Source organism: Dysidea avara, chromosome 12 (assembly GCF_963678975.1).
Source record: "Dysidea avara chromosome 12, odDysAvar1.4, whole genome shotgun sequence".
Lineage (NCBI taxonomy): Eukaryota > Metazoa > Porifera > Demospongiae > Dictyoceratida > Dysideidae > Dysidea > Dysidea avara.
The window spans coordinates 11,486,451-11,507,143 of NC_089283.1; the positions used below are offsets into that span (position 1 = coordinate 11,486,451).

At 37.2% G+C, this 20,693-nt stretch overlaps 2 protein-coding genes across 2 annotated transcripts in view; one reads left to right on the forward strand and one right to left on the reverse strand.

Annotated features, from left to right (window-relative positions):
• Window positions 1-18,537, reverse strand: part of LOC136241510 (carboxypeptidase B-like) — a 30,078-nt gene extending 11,541 nt beyond the window's left edge. The window contains exons 1-10 of the mRNA XM_066032734.1: window positions 18,374-18,537; window positions 12,696-12,887; window positions 12,524-12,638; window positions 12,272-12,455; window positions 6,767-6,837; window positions 6,643-6,708; window positions 6,162-6,278; window positions 5,623-5,782; window positions 5,483-5,559; window positions 1,417-1,487 (exon numbers count right to left, since the gene is read on the reverse strand). Of these exons, the coding sequence (XP_065888806.1) occupies window positions 1,417-1,487; window positions 5,483-5,559; window positions 5,623-5,782; window positions 6,162-6,278; window positions 6,643-6,708; window positions 6,767-6,837; window positions 12,272-12,455; window positions 12,524-12,638; window positions 12,696-12,887; window positions 18,374-18,510 (1,190 nt within the window). The 5' untranslated portion in view covers window positions 18,511-18,537. The remainder of the gene's footprint in view (window positions 1-1,416; window positions 1,488-5,482; window positions 5,560-5,622; window positions 5,783-6,161; window positions 6,279-6,642; window positions 6,709-6,766; window positions 6,838-12,271; window positions 12,456-12,523; window positions 12,639-12,695; window positions 12,888-18,373) is intronic.
• Window positions 18,538-18,568: 31 nt separating this feature from the next.
• LOC136241512 (dedicator of cytokinesis protein 9-like) overlaps window positions 18,569-20,693 on the forward strand; it is a 42,133-nt gene continuing 40,008 nt past the window's right edge. The window contains exon 1 of the mRNA XM_066032735.1: window positions 18,569-18,847. Coding sequence (XP_065888807.1) covers window positions 18,599-18,847 — 249 coding nt within the window. The 5' untranslated portion in view covers window positions 18,569-18,598. The remainder of the gene's footprint in view (window positions 18,848-20,693) is intronic.

A 20,693-nucleotide genomic window follows, 5' to 3' on the forward strand; every position in this document is an offset into this window, starting at 1 on the left:
CTTGATACAGTATCCGGTTCGACGCTATAAAAGACTAATGCGCTACCACTTCTCTAATGTATTTTATAGTATGATGCGCTTACCTTGAAACAGACATGCCCACAGAGGTTCTGTTTCTGGGATAACCAGATCCTTCACGCACTATTGCAGACTTGTTACGTAATAGTGCAAAGTTAATCCTATCAAAAAAAGACGAGTTTTCGTGAATTCTCTAGTTGATAGTCATATTTGAAGTCCACTGGATTGTTATTGATAGCCAAGGATGACAGTCAGCCACTTTTCAGAATTGTGGTGTGATTCACTTGTGTGCACATACAGCTGTATGTATGCATGATGGTATAAACCAGCCGAAGAGACAATTGCTCAGTAAGAAGACTGCTTAGAATGGATTGTAATACTTACCTGTAGCAACCTTCTTTGTAACTGACCACTTATTTAAGTTTTTTTAAACTATATTTTTTCAGTTTTGTTGCCTTGTAATTAGCTATTTAGTAGTTTTATTTACATACATAAAAACAAGAGGTCCTTAGTCTATGGCAATTACTTAGAGGTATGGTACAGGTGATAGCGTACAGTGAAGCTTGTATAGTGCTATTTGCTGTGGACTGTCCCTTAGTGGTAAAAGGGTTATAAATTATAATTAAAAATGACTTTAAACTAATTAAATTGAAATAGTACTGACAGCTGTATATGGACACCTCTGTGTATTGCACACATAATAATATTTTGGTGTGATGTTACACTGTACATCACTAATACACTAAAATTTATAATTATTATAAATCCTTTGGCCTCTGAACATGTTTACAAAACATGTGTGTTGCTGCATTGTTAGTTTCAACGCTGTATCACCTGAATTACTTACAAGGACCCATTATAGAATTGATCTTCATGCCTTGGTGAACTTCTTCAAAGATTACCACCCAGGAGACTTCAATATTCCTATATAGCAGCTTGGACATTTTCCACTTCACAATTTTCACCACTTCTCTTTATGCATTCAAAACTTCAAAGTGATTGGTCCTATCAACAAAAATTTTACTGGGCATGACATGGTGAATCCAATCAACTTTATTGCAAGCCCGTACATTAACACATTAACGTATGCGAAGTTATGGCCATTTATACGTTATTGAGGTTGACAGTCTTTACTCTTCATTTCCAACGCTAAAACTTATATATCATTTGAAAGCCTATTCATCAAAAGATCCTGTTAAACGGTACCTCATCTTCGTACACTGTAGAATTGTTTATTTCTGTAATGCAAAGCCACTATAGTGACGTTCGTGGTTAAAAGATTGACTAAACCATATGCACCAACTTACAGTATTAGTAAAGTACCTTTAATTTCCATTTGAGTTTGCAAGAACATTAATACATTAGACCACACAGTGTAAATATACAAACAATACATACCAATCACCAAATGTTCCAGATGCAAGGTACACAGATCCCATACTTTGAGGAGAATACATTGTACCATTTACCTGATCAGAACAAATTATAGTGTAAATATATGTAACAACATAATTCACATGCTGTTTAACTACACCACTAAAGCATGGGTCTATGTTTTATGTACATATACCCTGTATATAGTACGTATAAACATTTTACAAATTTTATTCATGTTTTGTCGTTAGATATAGTGTTTGCTTAATGTTGCTTGTCAGTTTAACTTGGTCAGCAGGTCTTACCCTGTTGTGAGTGGGTTACCACCGTCAACAGATGGTGGTTGTTTTGGTAGGTGTGCAGGGTTCCATAGATTCTCCTATTAATTCTTAAATAGGCCCCTTTTCAACAATTTTACATGATGTATACAGCATGTTTTACTACAAAGGCTTGGAGGTAGGAATGCTTGGGGATTCTAACATTCTCTGAAGCCACAAGAATTTCCACATGCCACAATGTTCCTAATAGAAACCCTGCACTGTCACACCCTGAGCTAGCCTCAAGATGGAAAAGACAATGGAAAAAAAATGGGGGATTTACTAAGCTCCCTGCTGGGACTGTCTGTGGTGCATGCTTCACCTCCCCACACCCCCATTATTAATTTTATTTTATTTTTTTGGGCAATACATTACCCCACCAAACAATCCCTTTGTGATTATCATCTTCTAAAAATACTAATGAGATAGTTGGTAGCATAGGCGGCGGAAAGGGGGGGGCTAGGGGGCTAAAGCCCCCCCTCAGAATGATATCACACCGAAATTATCTTTCTTGGAGTAGGGCTGAAAACCGTGATAAAGATCGAGATACTCTAATAGAGCAGTCACTCTAATAAAGTAGTCAGTGTGTAATGAGCTATGAAAGGATTTTTATGTAGTTTATCAGCTAGAAATGGTAGCTGGTGAGGTGGAAAGCTCTTGTCAGTTGGTTGCGACCTTTTTTTTTTTTTTTTTTTTTTTTTTTTTGGTCTCACCTTACCAAACTATAGAAATAAGTCTGGGTCTGCCCAGCCCCCCCTCATATCAACTACTTCCTCCGCCGCTGGTTGGTAGAGGGGAGTGGTATGGGTGGGACAAGATTCGCTATGCCATGTAGCACCATGTGTTCTAACACCTCTCCACGCGCCTTTTTCTTGTAACGCATGCGCAATGTTATTCTCCAATTATTGCCAACCCTTCTCATGTGTGTGCCTGCCCAATCTTCCCCCTAGTCATGATGGAGCTTCGGGTACGTTAGTCATTATCATAATACACACACACATGCTTGACTGCAACATTAACCTAGTTTAACTAGTTAAATTCCATTTAATGTTGCTTGTCAGTTTAACCCGGTCGGTAGGTCTTACCCTGTTGTGAACGGGTTACCACCGTCAACAGATGGTGGTTGTTTTGGTAGGTGTGCAGGGTTCCATAGATTCTCCTATTAATTCTTAAATAGGCCCCTTTTCAACAATTTTACATGATGTATACAGCATGTTTTACTACAAAGGCTTGGAGGTAGGAATGCTTGGGGATTCTAACATTCTCTGAAGCCACAAGAATTTCCGCATGCCAAAGAAAGGCAACTGCCTTTCCCTCCAAGCTATAGGAACCGTAAAACCTCTGGGATATTCCCTGCACATCCACCGCAAAGAATGTCCTCAAATCAAAACGATTTCCAGGTTGGTGTAAATGTTTGCCGCATCGCACTGAACTATGTTGAACTGCTTGTATCAAACTGAACCATGTTGAACCGTTCTGGAGTGGACCTGCTAGGGATGGTTCGATCTAGTTCTACATACCCAATATAAACAGTTGTGACGCCAAACAACATGGTTCAACCTACGAAGGAAGACCCTAGGATAGCTATACGAGATTCTATCAAAGCCAGATTGAACTTTTATCTAGCTGTACTGAACAATTAAAGCATGCAGCTATGTATGTGATCAATGCAACCACTGTTAGCTTCCTCCGTGAATTAATTATCTACGGTGCGGCGCGGTAAAGAGACATTGTTTCGAAAATATTTTTTTCGAATTTCCAATCAAGCACTCTTTTTCAAAAATTTAACCTTTCGAAAATTTCCCGCTATACGGTAGCATACAGCTATACACGTGTGACTGTTCTATTAGGGTGACTGCTGTATTTGAGTATCCTGAGTCAGCCTTTGATAGTGCTGCTGTTGATAGTGTTGCTGTTTCATATTTCCTCTGTGCTAGCATCTTAAATTCAGCTACACTGTAGATCAATAATAATGGGGTGCGGTCATCATGATTGCCTCAATAGATTGTTAAGAGTAGTCTCTGTGCTAGATTGCTATTGTTCCGTTAATGGGCGTGGCCTCTCGATCCAATCATGAGATTACAGGTATCTACTAAGCATAAGCACTTTTAACCCTGGCATAAAATGGTGGACATGCAATGCTTTGTTTGGCCTTATGACTGTGGTCAGGCAAGTTGGCAGGCAGGCAGATGAAAAATTGAGCTTTGGTGATTTAAAAAAAATTCTATATCTGGCCACCTGTAAGTTTCTTATGTTTGTACTTGATGTTAGATGGACTAATATTTTCGTTGTGGAAGATGTCTCTAGGATGATTTTAAAGGCGGAATTTTAGGCAGCATGCTTCACTTTTGGGAGGATCCCTATTTAAACAGTAGAGCCATACTGTTGACTAGTATATCTGTTGACTAGTATATCTGCTGACCTCTCTTGTCTCCCTACTTTTCTATATTCCTTAATCAAACTTATTTTTCCTTACACTTGTTTGCTTATTTTTTTGCAACATTATTATGACTGGTGAAACCACACATACTGCATCAAAAGAAAAGATGGCGCCAGAGGTAATATTTTTGACTGTACATGTCCCAACTATCAATTACTGACTTGAAAGTGAAGTGGCTATTACGCTTCACTTTCAGCTATGTTCACCCTGTTTCACAGCATTACAAACATAGAACAATAGGAGAAGCACACAGAAAATACAGACGATTCTTGCTTACACATGTAGCTACTCCAGTTGGGAAGCCATTGAGCTACTGCAAATCAACACCGTGGGCTGTCAGCAAATAAAAATGGGACACAAAGGAGGACAAAGATGAGTCCATGATGTGTGCATTTAACATACTGCAGTATGTCAAAGGCAAATGTCGAGCTGAAGCGACACAGAACAGTGAAAAAATCAAGCCCGTAGCCTTAGCCATTATGGAGTTACGCTTGTCTGAAGGCATCTGATCAGGGAGGCAGACAAACAGGTGGGTGGGTGGGCAGCAGGCAGGAAATTAGTCAGTCAGTAGAAAATTCCATTGAATAAATTAATTTTTTTGTAGCAATCTATTGGAAGCATTTAGGGTTGTACTGAAAGCACTTTTGGGCTTGGTTATACCCAACCAATACTGTCAAGGTGCCAGGATGGTATTGCAAAGTTGGTTTTTGGGCAATATTTTTGGTCAGAAAAACCCAAACCTCCTTGATCCCTAATATACCTGTACAGTACTACCGTACTGTATAATACATACAGTATATTGTTCAGCATGGCACATGGTTTCTAAAACATCAACTTGGCTTGGTAGCCTACAAGACTGTATTGGTCACTAAACAGTAACACCCATGAGGAAAAGGCATTCACAATGTCTTTAATTAGGAACCCGTTTTGCCTGTATTTAACCAGCATGAATAAACCGTCATTTATAGAATATGTCATTGAGCATGCACATACAGTGGATCCTCAGTTACCCAAACATCTTTGTTCCCAGAGTTAGACAAAAGTGTTCAGATTAGTGTTAAGGGCCATTAATTTGTATACAGAGCTCCATCTCTAATAGAACATATATTTACTCAACAGAGCAAATACTAACAATGAAATATTCTAACAATCACTTTTGAAGTTTGGATAGGTGTTTGGATATCTAAGGTTCAGATAAGTGAGGATCCACCGAATGCATGTATAGTGTTTCTAGAGTATACTGCTCTAAAACAAGATATACTGTACACTTGTATGTACACTACTGATTACTAGTTAGTATACACTGTATCTACATACAATCGTGAATGCTCACTTTTTTAATATGGTCAGATAAACTTGTGACAATACTGTCCAACCTTTTGGCATACACAGGAGGATTAGAGGTCCATCCTTTAAGGAATAAACGCATAACCCTTACTACATGTATACACAAAATAATCATTTATCACATACCATATGGATGTAGTACATATTGTCCATATGAATGAAAATCTACTGCTCCATAGACTGGTCTGTGGTTAAGAATATAAGCAGATATTGCCCGTACCTCAGGCTCAGAATGTGCATGACGACCACCAAATGTAGCATAACAAGGATTTGAGGATGTCCCAGACTACAGCACAAGAAAAAAAAATGATGCATACATAGGTTCATCAAACAGTATGATAGCACTGTTTACAGTAGTAGGGCTCTCCCTTAAAATGAATGATGCCTACCAATATACATGTAAATAAAAAAAAAATAGCCAGTTTTACTTACAGCAGATAATGAAGGATTTGGTTAATATAAAGAGGTCCTAGTGTATCCCAATTTACACATGCTTAAATGCATTACAAGTATAACAAGACAGAATGTATTAAAATGCATCTTCAATAAGCATAAGCTCATCAAATTTTATATGTACTGTGTGCTAAGCATGAATTCAAGTACAGGTACCAGAAACTTTTGCAACAAATTACAATGTACATTAAATGCTTGCTCCACCGACATACTTCATTCCAGTGAGCATCAAAATTTCTATTCAAGTCCACACCTACACAGTTGGTATCATTATATTCAGCAAGGTTCTTCCTCCAGTAACGATACTGTGGATAGCGGAACCATGTGAGCTGTAGTACAAACATGAAAACATTACAATATACATGAATACACAGTACTGTCATGGTTACATACACATACAGAAATAATTTAATAACCACTATTATACTTTTGAATCAGTAATATAACTACAGTACATGTTACTTGTACTGTATGAATGTGATTACTCTATTGGCATAAGCCTTACAGTACACCTAAATGTAGTAAAATTATATTTAAGATTTAAGCAGCGTTATAGGGGGGTGTATAGAGTTTCCACTGAAGTACAGTGTGTACTGTGAACAAATTATAAGATGTTGACTGTTATACATATAGAGCATTAGTGGAGACGGTATGCATGTTTTACAACACATACACTGTATACAGTACACTTACAGCATATCCATCTGGATTACCAACTGGTACCAGTATAAATTCTAGCTCGGTTAACAATTTCTTAACCTGAAATACACAACACAAACATACAGTACACCTGTAGCATATCCATATTGTGACTAACTTGTTTTTTCTCTGATTCACGAACCAAGTAAAAGGAAATGTACATGCAGACTGGACCAGAAATCCATTCTCCTGATCAAAATAATAGAATATTATATAGTAGCACATGTAGCTACACTATATTTGTCAATTACAATATATGCATCAACAAAACTACAGTATGTCATATCTAAAATGATAATATCCACACTGTACATACTGTATGGTATTTAATGAACTCTGGTCCATCAACCACACACTGTAATTTTAGTGCTCACACAAAGACTGTGAAAAATGGTGCGGCCTTCAAGAGCATGGGTGAAAATAGTTGTGAAATCAAAGGCGGCCGCCAAGAAATGGCTGCAATGATGTTAATGCAACTGAAATAAATTTTAATAATGATTAAAAATTATATTGCATTGCATGTTTAATATTATTGTAAAATTTCTAATAGAGTGCACATTTTTTATATATATATATACAGTAGAACACAGATAGAACAACCTAGAATTTCCATTGGTAGATCTATCAAACAGTACAGTATTACTGTTTAAGTAGGGATCACCTCAATAATGAACAACACCCACCAAAATGCCGCCTCTAAAAAACACCCTAGAAACATTTTAAGGGGACCTTTATGGAAGAGTATAGCATTAAATCTATAAATACATTGTAAGCCCTAACATTGAATTTCAAAGAAAAATTGCCGAAACCCAATTTTTGGACCATTTTTTTATCCACAATAACAATGACCAATATTTTTAGCCACAATAACAAATTCACCAGTGGCACTTGCTTTTTGGTTCTGACAAGAACTTTCCTTCTGCACCTTGCTTTTCCTTTTATCTTCAATCATGCTAGTCATCTTCTTCTTTAAGCTATGAAGCCATATCGAGGCATTAGTTTTCCATATCAACACTTAGATGCCATAAAATTTATTTAAAGCGCTCACGCTGATATGTTACCAGTAGATAGTTGGTAGATACTGTACGTGCATGATAGGACCTCATGACCAATAACAATCAAGTGTTTACAATCTAATGCAGCTGGACCAACAATGATCGAGGGACATGCCTTTTAATATACTTATAGTGAATAACTATTAAGCATGTGCTTCTTGTTGGTAGCACAGTGAAAAACAAGGCAGGCTGTAGGACCAGGTGTCCTACAGAACTTCAGCACTTGTGCTGTAAAGCATTAATAAATAAAAATAAAATTAAATAAAAAGGGACCACCTAAATATCACGTATACTCCAGCATGCTGAGGCCCACTCGAGATACTCTAATAAAGCAATCGTCCTAATACAACAGCCATGTTTGATATTCTAATAAAACAGTCACATATGTTCGTATCATAGCTGTAGCTATAAACAAAAAAAACAGTATTAATATAAACATAAAGTAGGGATCTAAGTGAAAAAAACTAGTGAGACAAGAGATGAATGATAGTATTATGGGAAAATCCTTTAAACTATAATTCCATTTATAAAGTAGAGAATTGAGTGAGGTAAACAGCCAAGCAGGTGAAAATGTGTACAAAATGTTAGAAACAAACTTACCAGGATTTGAACCAGGGACCTGGACCTCTGTAACATCCACTGCCATCTGCAGTGACTGCTCTATTAGAGTATCTCAATTTTACACTTGTTAAGATTCTTTATAACTCTGCAGTGGAATCCCATTGCTTTTCAAATCATCAAAAGGCACCGCTACAATGATCAGGCTGAACACACTGATTTTCAAGTTATTCCCACGCAGTTAATTAGGGCTGGGACGAATAGTGAAATTTACTTTTGAGCATTCATTATTAAAATGTTCGAACATTCGAGACTTAGGTGTTAGCCTTCAAGTTACAGGTTTTCTTGCATTTATGCACATCCTTCTTACATGTAAGTTTAATCTTTCTAATCCTATGAAATAAGTTTGTGAGCATTTGGAAAATGCATAGCAGTGGTATTGAATGATACGATCAATCAATTGCAAATGGGCTTGTCTGCTATACTGCAATCATGCATAGGCAAACACCAACTAATGGCTAAAAGGACATTTTCCGTGCATTATCTATCACTTTATAAGGTGTTTTAAGGCTACAACTATAGTAGAAAACTAAATTGCGACGGTTTAAAAGTGGGTGTGGCACATGAAGATCAATCACGAAGAGACGAATATCAATTGCACAAGATGAATAAACAGTTGCAATAAAGATAACGACATTTTTCATAGGCTATGAGTGTATTACAAAGCTTCAAAGGATAGTTGTAAAATTTGAAGTTTACATACAGTAACCTTCGCACCCACGAAACAGTTGAAGCTTTGTCCCAGCACTAGAATAAACGCTCATAATTCCATGGATATTTATCAGATTCATAGCAAACATAGAACGTTTATTTGTGCTAAAATTTGCGGCAATCGAGTTGTATGTTTGCATTTTATAACAACTTTTGTGGTGAAGTGTGCGAAAAGAAGTTGAAACCCCCCCCCCCCCATACATGTATACAGCTTAATTAATTTAACCCTTTGAGGACCAAATTAATTTTCAAGTAGGGAAAAACACATAACTCTGTGTTATAAGGAAGGCAGTGGCCTTCTGTAAAACAAAGACGGATTATTGTTTGGCATTAACTTAATGGTAATTTCATACACAACAATATCATAACAGTTTTGTCTACACAAAACAGTACTTGTGATATGAAGCGAAGAACGGGCAATGTCATCTCCACTGAATGTCTGCTTCATTATTTCTTTATCACGTATTCATGAGGTAGTCACGTGATCTTTTGCATACAAATCGAATCGACATCACATGCTGAGTCTAATGGCATTTATTTTGATGTGCTACAATGAAGTACCATCGAGATATGACCAATGAAAGTAGCAGGTGTAGAGTAATGGCAGACGATAATGGAAGAGCTACTTTTTCTTGGCGGCCTAGCAGCAGAGATTCTTTTCAAACAAAGTGATACTTGGTGTGATTTTGTCAGGAATTTCATGGTGAGTATCGTGGTGTTAGCGAATTCTTTCTACTGTGTACCGATAAATAGTTATAATGGCTTATACTAGCCCATGTACTTGCGACCAATATATTGGGCTTTGGTCCTCAAAGGGTTAAGAAGAAAAAATGAAGGAAAAATTGAAATTTTGAATGCCCATATCTTGCGAATGGCTGGTGCAAATTTAAGGGGGCAAGCAACTATGTCCTATGGCTTCCGTGAATGAAATTATGTGTTTTATATGAAGCTGTAAAACCAATATAGATACTGTTCTCCACCCAATGAAGAAAACATGATTTAGTTGAGACATTGAACTTCTGTTTAGTGCAAATCTGAGTGAAATCCTCTGGCTGAAGTATGTACAAATTATGGCACGGTTACAAAACACTGCAATTTTAGCACTAAAATTGATTCTACTCCTACAGCTAATTGTGAAATTCCCCAAAAATTCTTGTAGTGACTTGTAGTAACATTATCTTTAAAAGTATGGAAACAATTTTTTTAAAATGATTACTATGGCTTCAAAAGAAGAGATTACTGTTTTTCATAGAAAATTTAGAGAGTTCAATAGCTCATTTGATAATAAAGTACTTCAAAAAAATTATTTCCATCCTTTTGTTACAAACATACGTAGGTAGCAGATGACAAAGTTTAGGAAGCGTAGAACTAAAACTGTGAGACTAGATCCAAAATTTGTAGAATTTTCATTTTTAGGACTAAAATACTAAACTGAGTCTTACAGTCAGTACTTCTAACTGGAGGTGGTTATTTTTAATTACCACAAACACATCTGATGTAAAAGGGGTTGAAAAGCAAGCACAGATCAATGAAAACCAAGATTTTGCATGTGAAGCCATAGGAATTAGTAGCATGCCCCCTTAACCAAATTTTCTGTGTGACTTACCCTACCTGGCAGACAGTGATAATGCAAAAACGGTCGTTTTCTTTCTTCCTGTCAATATACCCATGGTGCGGTGTGCCAGTTTCCTTGGCTGCACAAAACACTATCATGTGTATTGATGTACAGTACATATTAACAAAAGTGGAAGGAAGAAAGTATAAATGTCCAGCTATGGTATGATTCCCTGATCTCAGACCCCTGGGTTAACAGGCCAATGCTTTGATAACTGCACAATCAGGCCTGTGATGATTATAAGCAGAGCAGAAATATTATATTTCTATCATATCCCTGTATGTGTTGATTTCAGTGGAATAGAACATGGTATCATACAGTATGATAGTACTGTATAGTAGGGACTACAAAGGAGTGGGTGTGGCCAATGAAAAAAATTATGCAAAAAACAGTCTCACTTTTCCCTGACGATGATAAGGCAGTGTTGGTTAAACGGAAACGGAATTTTCTACTGACTGACTGACTGATATGCCTTCAGACAAGCGTAACTCGATAACGGCTAAGGCTACGTACGGGCTTGATCTTTTCACTGTTTGACATCACTTCGGCCTGAGAGGTGCCTTTTAGCATACTGCAGTACATACAATGCATTCTTCATAGACTTACCAGTGTCCTCCTTTGTGTCTCATTCATCTTTGCTGACAGCGAAAAGTGCCGATTTGGTGGTAGCATGTGATGGATTCCCTTTGTAACAGAAATCATCCGTATTTTTCATAGTGGCTACTTTCAGAGGTGCTTTTTGAACAGTTCTTGATTCGTAATGCTGTGTAACGGGTTGAACATAGCTGACAACGAAGTGTAATGGATACTTCACTTTTTTCAGACGATAATTTATAGCCAGGCACGACGCTACATGTATTTCTTTCTTTTGATGCGGTATGTGTGGGTTCACCAGTTTTATTTTACAAAAAAAGTTAACAAACAAGTACTTGAAATTTTCAATTAGAGTAGGGACCATAACACATTGAAAAAAAGTACTGAAACAAGCTGGAGTAGCTAGTGCACGATATTAAATCACAGTAAAACAATAGAAGTGTTATATCCCCACTGTGCTAAAAGATGCACAACAGGGATACAAGACTTCTTATTGTTTTAATGTGATTTAATTAATACATGCACTACTGTAGTTACTCCAGCTTGTTTCAGTACTTTTTTTTCGATGTGTTACGGTCCCTACTCTAGTTGTAAATTCCAAATTTTTTTTGTGTACTTGTAGAATATAATATCACTCATCTCTCTTAATTAAGACTATCTCCTTAGTCAAAAATCACTGTCTCATTGTTTGTTGGCCTATGATTGGTGCAATACAACTGCCTTATTGGTATGTATTGATTATGAGCAGCATATCATTATGGTTATGCTTATACTGTATGTTTAATCAGAGGAGTCTGGGTATAGTATAGCTACATAGTAATGGTAGATTCCAGGTGACCACGGTTCAGTTTTGACAATAGTTTGTGCTCATGGTCTTAGCAGAATCTCAGTACATGCAGAAATATTTCATAAAAATTCTTTATCACTTTTTAAAGTTAGTACTGTACATACACCCTGTACACATGTGTTGATGTTAGGACAGACAAATATAGACATTACAGGCTCAACTTATTAACTACTTTATACTCACTGGCATGTAACAGACACTGAAGATAAATCTTTGGCCTATTTGAAGGCTTTTTCCCATATCCAATGTGAACAGCAAAAATATTCTTTTTTCTGTGTGTTACTCCAATAGACTCATTAATAAACACTAAATCACTGTGTTTAGCAGCCAGTGTCTTGTACCAGCCTTCTATTTCACTGAGATTGTGCTAATAAGATAAATATACGTGTACACACAAACTACATGCATATATGCCAGTACATTAATAGAACGTACATTGCTAGTAAACCAATCTTCAGAGAGAACACTATCAGCAGACTTGCTATTTGAATTATTTTGATTACTAGTAGCACTGGTGGCTCTTAAATTTATAGAATGCTCTGGCCACTTCCTTCCAAGTAAAAATACATGTAGAATTGAATGCATATTCAACATGCACATTCCATACCTTTCCTTTACATTTTCCAAGTTTACTAATTCCACTAGTTGTTTAGTTGCAGTACAATTATACAAATGGTAGCGATCTTCTAATTCATCATTATTCATAATTGTACATAGTTCTACTGCATTAGAATGAAAGTGCCAAACATCTATTTCTTCACTTTGCAGTAACTTCGTAGAATCCTGAGAAGAATACTCACTAGAAAACAATCAGTAATATGAAAGTACACTGATAATTACCATATCAGTTTTCTGTGGTACATGTACTGCATGTGCTGGTAACAGGTTCTAAATAATTCATCACAAATTGGCTAGGTTTTGTAATGTTCACATAAATTGTGCTTTATTATGAAAATAAAGTTATTAATGTACACATGGAAAATATAATACACATTTTCTCTTCAAATGGTACCATACATGGCTTTAAAATTCATGTGATCGGTAAAGAAGGATACTCAAATTGTATGCAAAGCTTAACTTTACTTGCAACACTTTTAACTTCACTTGGTACAGTATCTCAACACCAAGTGAATGACTACATTTGTTGCTAGTTATTGAATAAATAAAAGGAGACACACTAAGCATGACAGGTATTGTAAACAACAAAAGTTTGGTACTACATGTACTTACTGTATAATTAAATTTGGTGAATCAGCACTTTGGTGGATAGAAGTTCGAAAAATTTACCATGCAGCCAATATTGAACAATATAAAACAGCTAATATATTTGGTGAATAATGAATTCACTTTGATTCACCAAACTTTAGTTTATGGTACATGGGCTAAATTATACAGGTAAGTCTATTGTAGCTGTTTCAAGGTCGCAGACTAATTTGGCTTTTTTGCCAGGCCAGATATCACATACACTCCATCACATAATGATACACTCCATCATATAATGATACACTCCATCACAAGATTTTCAATACAACTAGTACAATTTGAGCAAGGATTTGAGCCCCTACCCCCTTAGGTAACAATAAAGCAGCATTGGATTTTGGCAAGGGGTCCGAAATCAAGCAAAATTGCCTATGAGATTTCAAAATCTTTAGATTCTGGTGAAGATTTCAATAATCAATTACAAAAAATGGGTGTAGTGCCTCGTGTCATATCAAAAATTTCCCAGAAAACCTGGAAATTTTAAAGATTTTCAGATTTCCAGTAAAGATTAACCTATGAGTTTTCCAGTTTGTTTCAGACCCCTTGAATTTTGGCAAACACTGGCAGCCTTACGACTGGGTCTTCCAAAAAATTTATTATTATACAATAATATTGTATGCTGTAATTGCACGGCACTGCTGAAAACCAGTTCTTTGAACTGATGCAGTCACCCATAATCATTATACACCTATCAATGTATTGCCCCACTACCCCCCTCGGGCATATACGGGGCTATAGTGGGGATTTGACACAGCCAAATGTCAAATGCCCCATAGTAGGGTAAACCTATCGTGTCAAATCCCCACCGTTGGCCCCAGTTGCAATGCAGGGATTTACTCGGGATTTGACATAGCGTAGAAAGTTACAACAAAAAATACTTGGGCGCTTAATGAACGATCATCAAATTCCCCATAGTGGGGCAGCAGTTTTGTGTCAATTCCCCCTGTAAAGCCCCACTTACAGGTACACCCGACGGGGGGTGGTGGGGCAATACATTGATAGGTGCATTAATCATTGCATTTAATACTAGATGAATAAAAAATTTCAAATTTCAAATGGAGAATAAGGATCGCTGAAAAAAGCCACAAAACAAGAAGGGATCGCTGGGGTGGTAATGTAAACCACAAATCTCTATTTTGACTCTGTCACGGCAATATTTTGCTACATTAGTTAAATCAAAATAGGGATTTGTGGTTTACATTACCACCCCAGCGATCCCTATTCCCCATTTGAAATTTCAATTTTTTGATTCATCTAGTTTATGTACTTTTTCTAAATCCATTATGGATTAACTTGTTAGACATGTTGGTATAGCCAATAAGGATTTATCAGAGCAAAAGATTAACTATGCAGAGTGACCGATTTTATTATTTTTGTAATTTGTGTTACATAGACCTACATAGCTAAAGACAGCATCCTGACTTGCTAAGGCAGATACCACACATGCATGCCTATAGCTATTGTCATGATACGTACATGCATGTGAAATTATAGTCTTGGCACTCACTCTCAGTTGTCATCGTTACACTGGCATCATTAATACTAATAGTATAAGGGCCAAATTAACCAAATTGTTTCCTAGATTCCCATTTCAAATATTTCCTGAACTGATGCGCCATTATTCATTTTATAATATGGCTAAACCTTAAAGAAAGCACTAAAATAACCCACTAACACAGCAATAAAATTATTTGAAAATTCATGTTCAAGGTGGAAATAGCGATGGAAATTTTGTGGTTCTACAGGAAATGGAAATCCAGGAATAACAACTAATGAATACACCAAGATGATGATGATAAACGTCTTATTGATTATTAAGACAATACATAGTATACAAACAGGGGCCTAGACTCAGGGTTACCGTACACTGATAGCCAGAGTGATCAGTGCAGGAGCCCTGGCAAGACTTACATTACTTAACTTATAGTACAAAATTATAACTACAAAGTAACAAGGTTCAGGTCAAGAGGTCCAATAGATCCCACTCCGGGGAAGCTCTAGAATTGAAAATTCTGTAAGAGCAGGAGATGGCAATACGAGCAGCCTGCTCAAACAGTGACCGGACAGTTTTCTTCCGACACACAACAAGCAGTAGCCACTTGAGCAAATGTTTCTGGCATAAAGTGACCCAGACATCCTATCTCGATAGAAATGAGAACAACTAATCCAGTGCGTTGAAGATCATACAGTAAAGAGCCATATCTATCTTCCTTCCAAGCTCTTGCAGCCAATAAGTGTTGCTGGGTATTAGTGGGAACGGTCAGCTCAAACAGGTAGATGGAATCCTTAGAAACCAAGACCAAGTCAGGTCTGCTAAGGGAGGTAGAAAGTTCGGTGGGGATAGTGCTAGGAGGGCTGACACTGGCAAGATACGTAACCTGGAAGGTCAGCATATATTGTTATGTATACTGAGCTAAGTAGCTAACTGTCAGGAGACATGGAATCCTGACAAGTAAAAGTTGGCTATTAATGCATCAAATGCAAGCTGTGGTCACCAGCTGTAACTTACACAAACCACTGCAGACATGTGGCACCACATGTAATTAGTTCATTATTATTATTATTAAATACAGAGAAAAAGGCATTATGCCTGTGAGTCCTGCAAACAATTACATTAAGAATAAAAGTTATCAGTTCATAAACCTCAAAATTCTTTCGCGTAGAGGAAGGTGCTTGGCTTAGGTCTGTAGCGGTAAGCGGTAAGATCGAAGCTATGAGTGAACACTCTTATGTCTTTGTAGCCAACTTCACGCAATGCATAAGATCTAATGAAGTTAATGTTCTACAGTAGCGCATCACAATGGCCCGCTCACCTATACAATCACAGTAGGATAACTATCTATAAACAAACCTTTTTGCACAGGATAGGCTTCCTGAGTTGTATTATTATTTTGTTCATCACATGGTTTTAAAGGTACAGGTTGTTTGGAGCTGGCTGACTTTACTTGTTGCTTTGGAAAGTAGCTGCTTCCCTCAGAATTGTCTTACCATGCTTGATTCTATAATGTTTTCCTTCTTTATTAAGATTAGCTAGTTCAGTACGAAGTTGTTTGCTCTTTTGTTGTTCTAGTGGAGTCAAGTCAGGTGTGATGAATGTTTTGGTGACGTGTGATGGGTGCTCTTTGCTTCTCAGGTTCCATCGGTTGCGAAGGATGGTAAGTGTTTCTTCTCTAGAAGAGAGTGATACCTTGATTAGCCTGGGTTTATTACCTTGTTTTCCAATACGTATAGCATTAGTGATAGAAGCTGATACACCAATATACTGGTTGAATAAAGTGATTAGATTCTGGATGTCTTCTTTTTTTCTGGCATGTGCTTCTGTTAAGTTGAACATTATGTACAATCAGATTTTGTCTCCTCTTTTCCTTTTCTTTTTCTTCCAATATGATGTCAGCAGTCATCGAAGCAATAGATTTGACAGATAAGGGATGTTTGCTGGAGAGTCGATCAGAGAGTTCTTGTTTGGGTGGCTGACTACTTACTGTAGAGACATTATCCAAATTTTCTACATCATGGCAGTTTAATTGGTAGGACAGGTCATTTACTGTCTCAGCTAAACTATCAAACCTGTTGGACAAAGTATCCTGTACTGATGTTAATTTGTTTTCAATTGTAGTACAAGCTTTATCATACCCTGTAGGTGATAAGAGCAGTAGGAAGTTTATTGATACACTCACAACAAAAAAATACAATGTTTTTGGGAAGGTCACAAAGGGCAGGAAATTGATCAACACTTATCCTTGCACAACTTCGGCGCTGATGCCTTTCACACCACACACACTCTAGATAGTCATTGACAATTGGTCTATCACAAGCAATACAAGTATCACAATCGTTGATTGGTATGGTTTCAGGTGAAATCAAGTAGTGCCGGCAGTTGCGCCTGATTCCTCTAATTACTGGCATGACAACAACAAAAAAAACTTATCACTTCCTTGTCTCTAGAGCTGAATCAAGTTAAACCATAGGTTAAACCAACAAACAAGTCACTTTTTCGGTCAAAGAAGAGAGCGAGTCAGTTGCCAACCAACTCCCTAAGCTTTAATATAATGGATAACAAGTTGAATATGCAAGCAAATCCATCTTCAAGACATTTAAGTAGGTCGTTGTATGGCTTCTCGCAGGGAATGGCGGCTGAGCAAGAAGAAAAGGGCCCGGTTTGGGCTGTTCCTTCTCGAAAGCAAAGCCAAAAATACCTCACAGACATGTACACTAACTCATTCAACAAGCCTTGCTACTTTTTATCACGTAGTTCTCCTTGCATAATTTGTTATGCCTGTGAAACAAAATATATTATTATGAATAATAATAAAGATGAACAAAATGGCAAATTTCAGTTTTGTCCCAAAAAAAAAATCTAAGGCTGAAACGAATAGTACGAATATTCGTTCGTTAAGAAATATTTGTTATTCGTTAAATATTCGTTAATCGGATAATGTACACATTTAACCTTGAAAACATTTTGACAACTGAAAACTGTCATTTTAAAATATAATTTTTCATCTTAATAATACATGTAAAGGACTTTTCTTTTTTAACATTTAAAGTTTTAGTAGTAATCAAAGTGATTTTGTCCCTTTCAAGCACCTAATTATACAGAAAATTCTTAAAGAATAATTCGTTAATTCGTTCGTTAATTTGAAGAATATTCGAATACCTAAAATTTAATATTCGTTTCACCTAAGGCTAATATAAATTAATACACATACTGTTTCCTTTTCACTTGATACTTACTACTGGACCAATACTCATTGCAAATAACAACCAGAGAGTTGTTTTGAGTTGAAGGATGCTTTCCAAGGTGGTTTTTAGGCGTGCGTTCTATTAGGGTTTTTGCAAAAAAAACATGTGAACCCACTATCGTGGTTCATGATCAATGTAGCACTAGATTGTCTCCAGCCACTTATGTACTTATTTAGTAGGTAGCTGTATACTTTTTAGACACTCTGAAAAACGATTTCATTCATACATTATTTATGAGGAATCTAAAAAAAAGCATATTCCTCGATAGAGATTCAGTCTCACCAAAGCTTAATTGACGCTCTTGATAACCATCCCCTAGTCCACTTATACTTTAGACCAGTAGTTTGATTAACTGCTCGACACCTTATGATCGAAAGCATCAACAGCAGCTTGACAACAGTGATAGCACCGGGAGGCATTGTTCTGAAAATAACGCTGTAGCCACTCCGGATACTATATAATAAGTCCGGATAACAATAGGAGTAGTGGGTGTAGTCTTTGGTCATTATGGCGGCGGAGCAACGAAAATTCGCACAAAACAAAAGTAGACTATCCGCCACTGAAGCTCGCGGAACGGTGATAGATACAGTGCGAAACCTCATGGACACATCTGCGTCCAATGATGTGTCGATAGTTGTGGAAGAGCCGAGTATAGTGGATCCAGTGGATTATGAAGCAGAGCTAATAGCCCAGAAAAAAGCACTGGAGAGTGAAGAATACAAAGATTTGCTTCTCTTCCCCAATAACGACACTTCCGTAAGTGATATATAGAAAAGAAGGGTGGGGCACTTTAGCACATCTTTGCCAAGTATCATGCCGGCATGCAGTCATTTAACTGGTAGTGTTTGCGATTGCACGATCACTTGTACTACATGACATAGCTACGTGTGTTCGTGCAATAGTACAATACTAGTAATGATTAGATTATCAAGCCAGGCTTGAGTGGAATAACTACAAAAATAGCTGCATGTGGACCAGAGCAATTCTTTTTCAGTTTGAAGGTCTAGCTGATTTACAATAACCACTGAGACATTCTGTTAGCTATACACAGGTGAAGGCAGTTCTTGAATTGTTTTTTTTATAATCTATGTAAGGCCTTTTTGTTTACCAACTTCTTTTCACAATTATGTCTATTCCTTTCATCCTTTTATCCATTTACATGACCATCTATTAGCCAGCTAGCTATGAATGCATTTTGAAGTCTCAATAGCTAGCTTGTCAGAAACTAATACAGTAGCGTTGTGAGATGCTAAAGTAAATGCATGCAGACATTACAGAGGATACTTGGTTATGCTGGATTATAAAGAGTTTTGGTTATGGACATCAAGATGATGTTGTTTGTTATTCATGCTTGCATAACACAAGGAACTATCAAACTACTTTGGAATGAAGTTTTGTGAAGATGCGATATGATTGAGACTGCTTTTAGTCATCAATAGGATTTTGTTTAACAAAAGATGGAGGTAGTTTAGAGCCTTTTAGTTGGAGCTGATTTACTTGTGATGCTGTGTAATCAATATGGAAAGAATCTTTAATTCTGTTAGAAGTGGTTTCTTAGCCTATTTCGAAAAACTACTGTGGTATCAAAACTTATCGAAATAATTATTGCACAGCCCTATTACCAAGAGTTCATAATATATATACTGAGGAGAGTATCCTACTCTCATATACCCTGTAGAAGGGCGTATTGTGAAGTTATGACATAGCACTTCTGAGTTCGCCCGTTTTTCTTTGTATAATTAATGATGTCATTAGTTGAGCATGGTATCGATTGAACGTGTGCCTAACAACGTTGCTAGCAACCAAATTAACTCCAGCTCTAAGCGTTTCTCACCGAACTACAATCGTTCCTTCATGGGTTAAAACCGCTTCGTAGGCGTTTCTTGCTAGGCCATTTGCGAATACGGCTATCCTGAGTGTTGAGAGTGCAAAATGGTGCTAACAATTCTTGTACTTTTACAGCTTCACGTACGTCACAAACCACAACATCTTGTTGTTACGTCATAACTTCACGATACGCCCTTCTACAGGAGTATATGAGAGTAGGATACTCTCCTCAGTATATATATTATGAACTCTTGCTATTACGTATTAAAGAGAATTTTAAGTAAACTAAAGTTGCAAATTTACTAGGGGTAAATGTGACTGGATCTACGAAAATCGTTCTTATCGCCCAAGACAGGAAGTTTGATTTTTTCACACAAACACAAAGCTTAATGAATGCACTATCAAGTTTCACTGCCACAGTCGACCAGAGTAAAGTGGTCTGCTTTTGCTGGCTGCTTTTTTAGAGCACAGTGGCGAGCCGTACGAGTGGTCTGGGGTCTTGATGGAGCCCTGGCCAACCAGGAGATGGCTGTGTGTAACTGTACAGCTTCATGGTGTTGGACAATGACCTGTGCTGTAAATTTCCTTTCATTTTAGCCAGTTCTGAGCCCTGAATGGCCTATAACTTCATCCCAGCACGTTTCTTTTCAATTTTTGAACACCATCTTACCCGCCTTCCAGGGCCCCCACCTCCCACCCTTCTGGAGCTCGCCTGATACAGACAACCTCAGTTTAAAAACTATCTAAAATGGCAGGAAACTTAGCTGTTGACTAC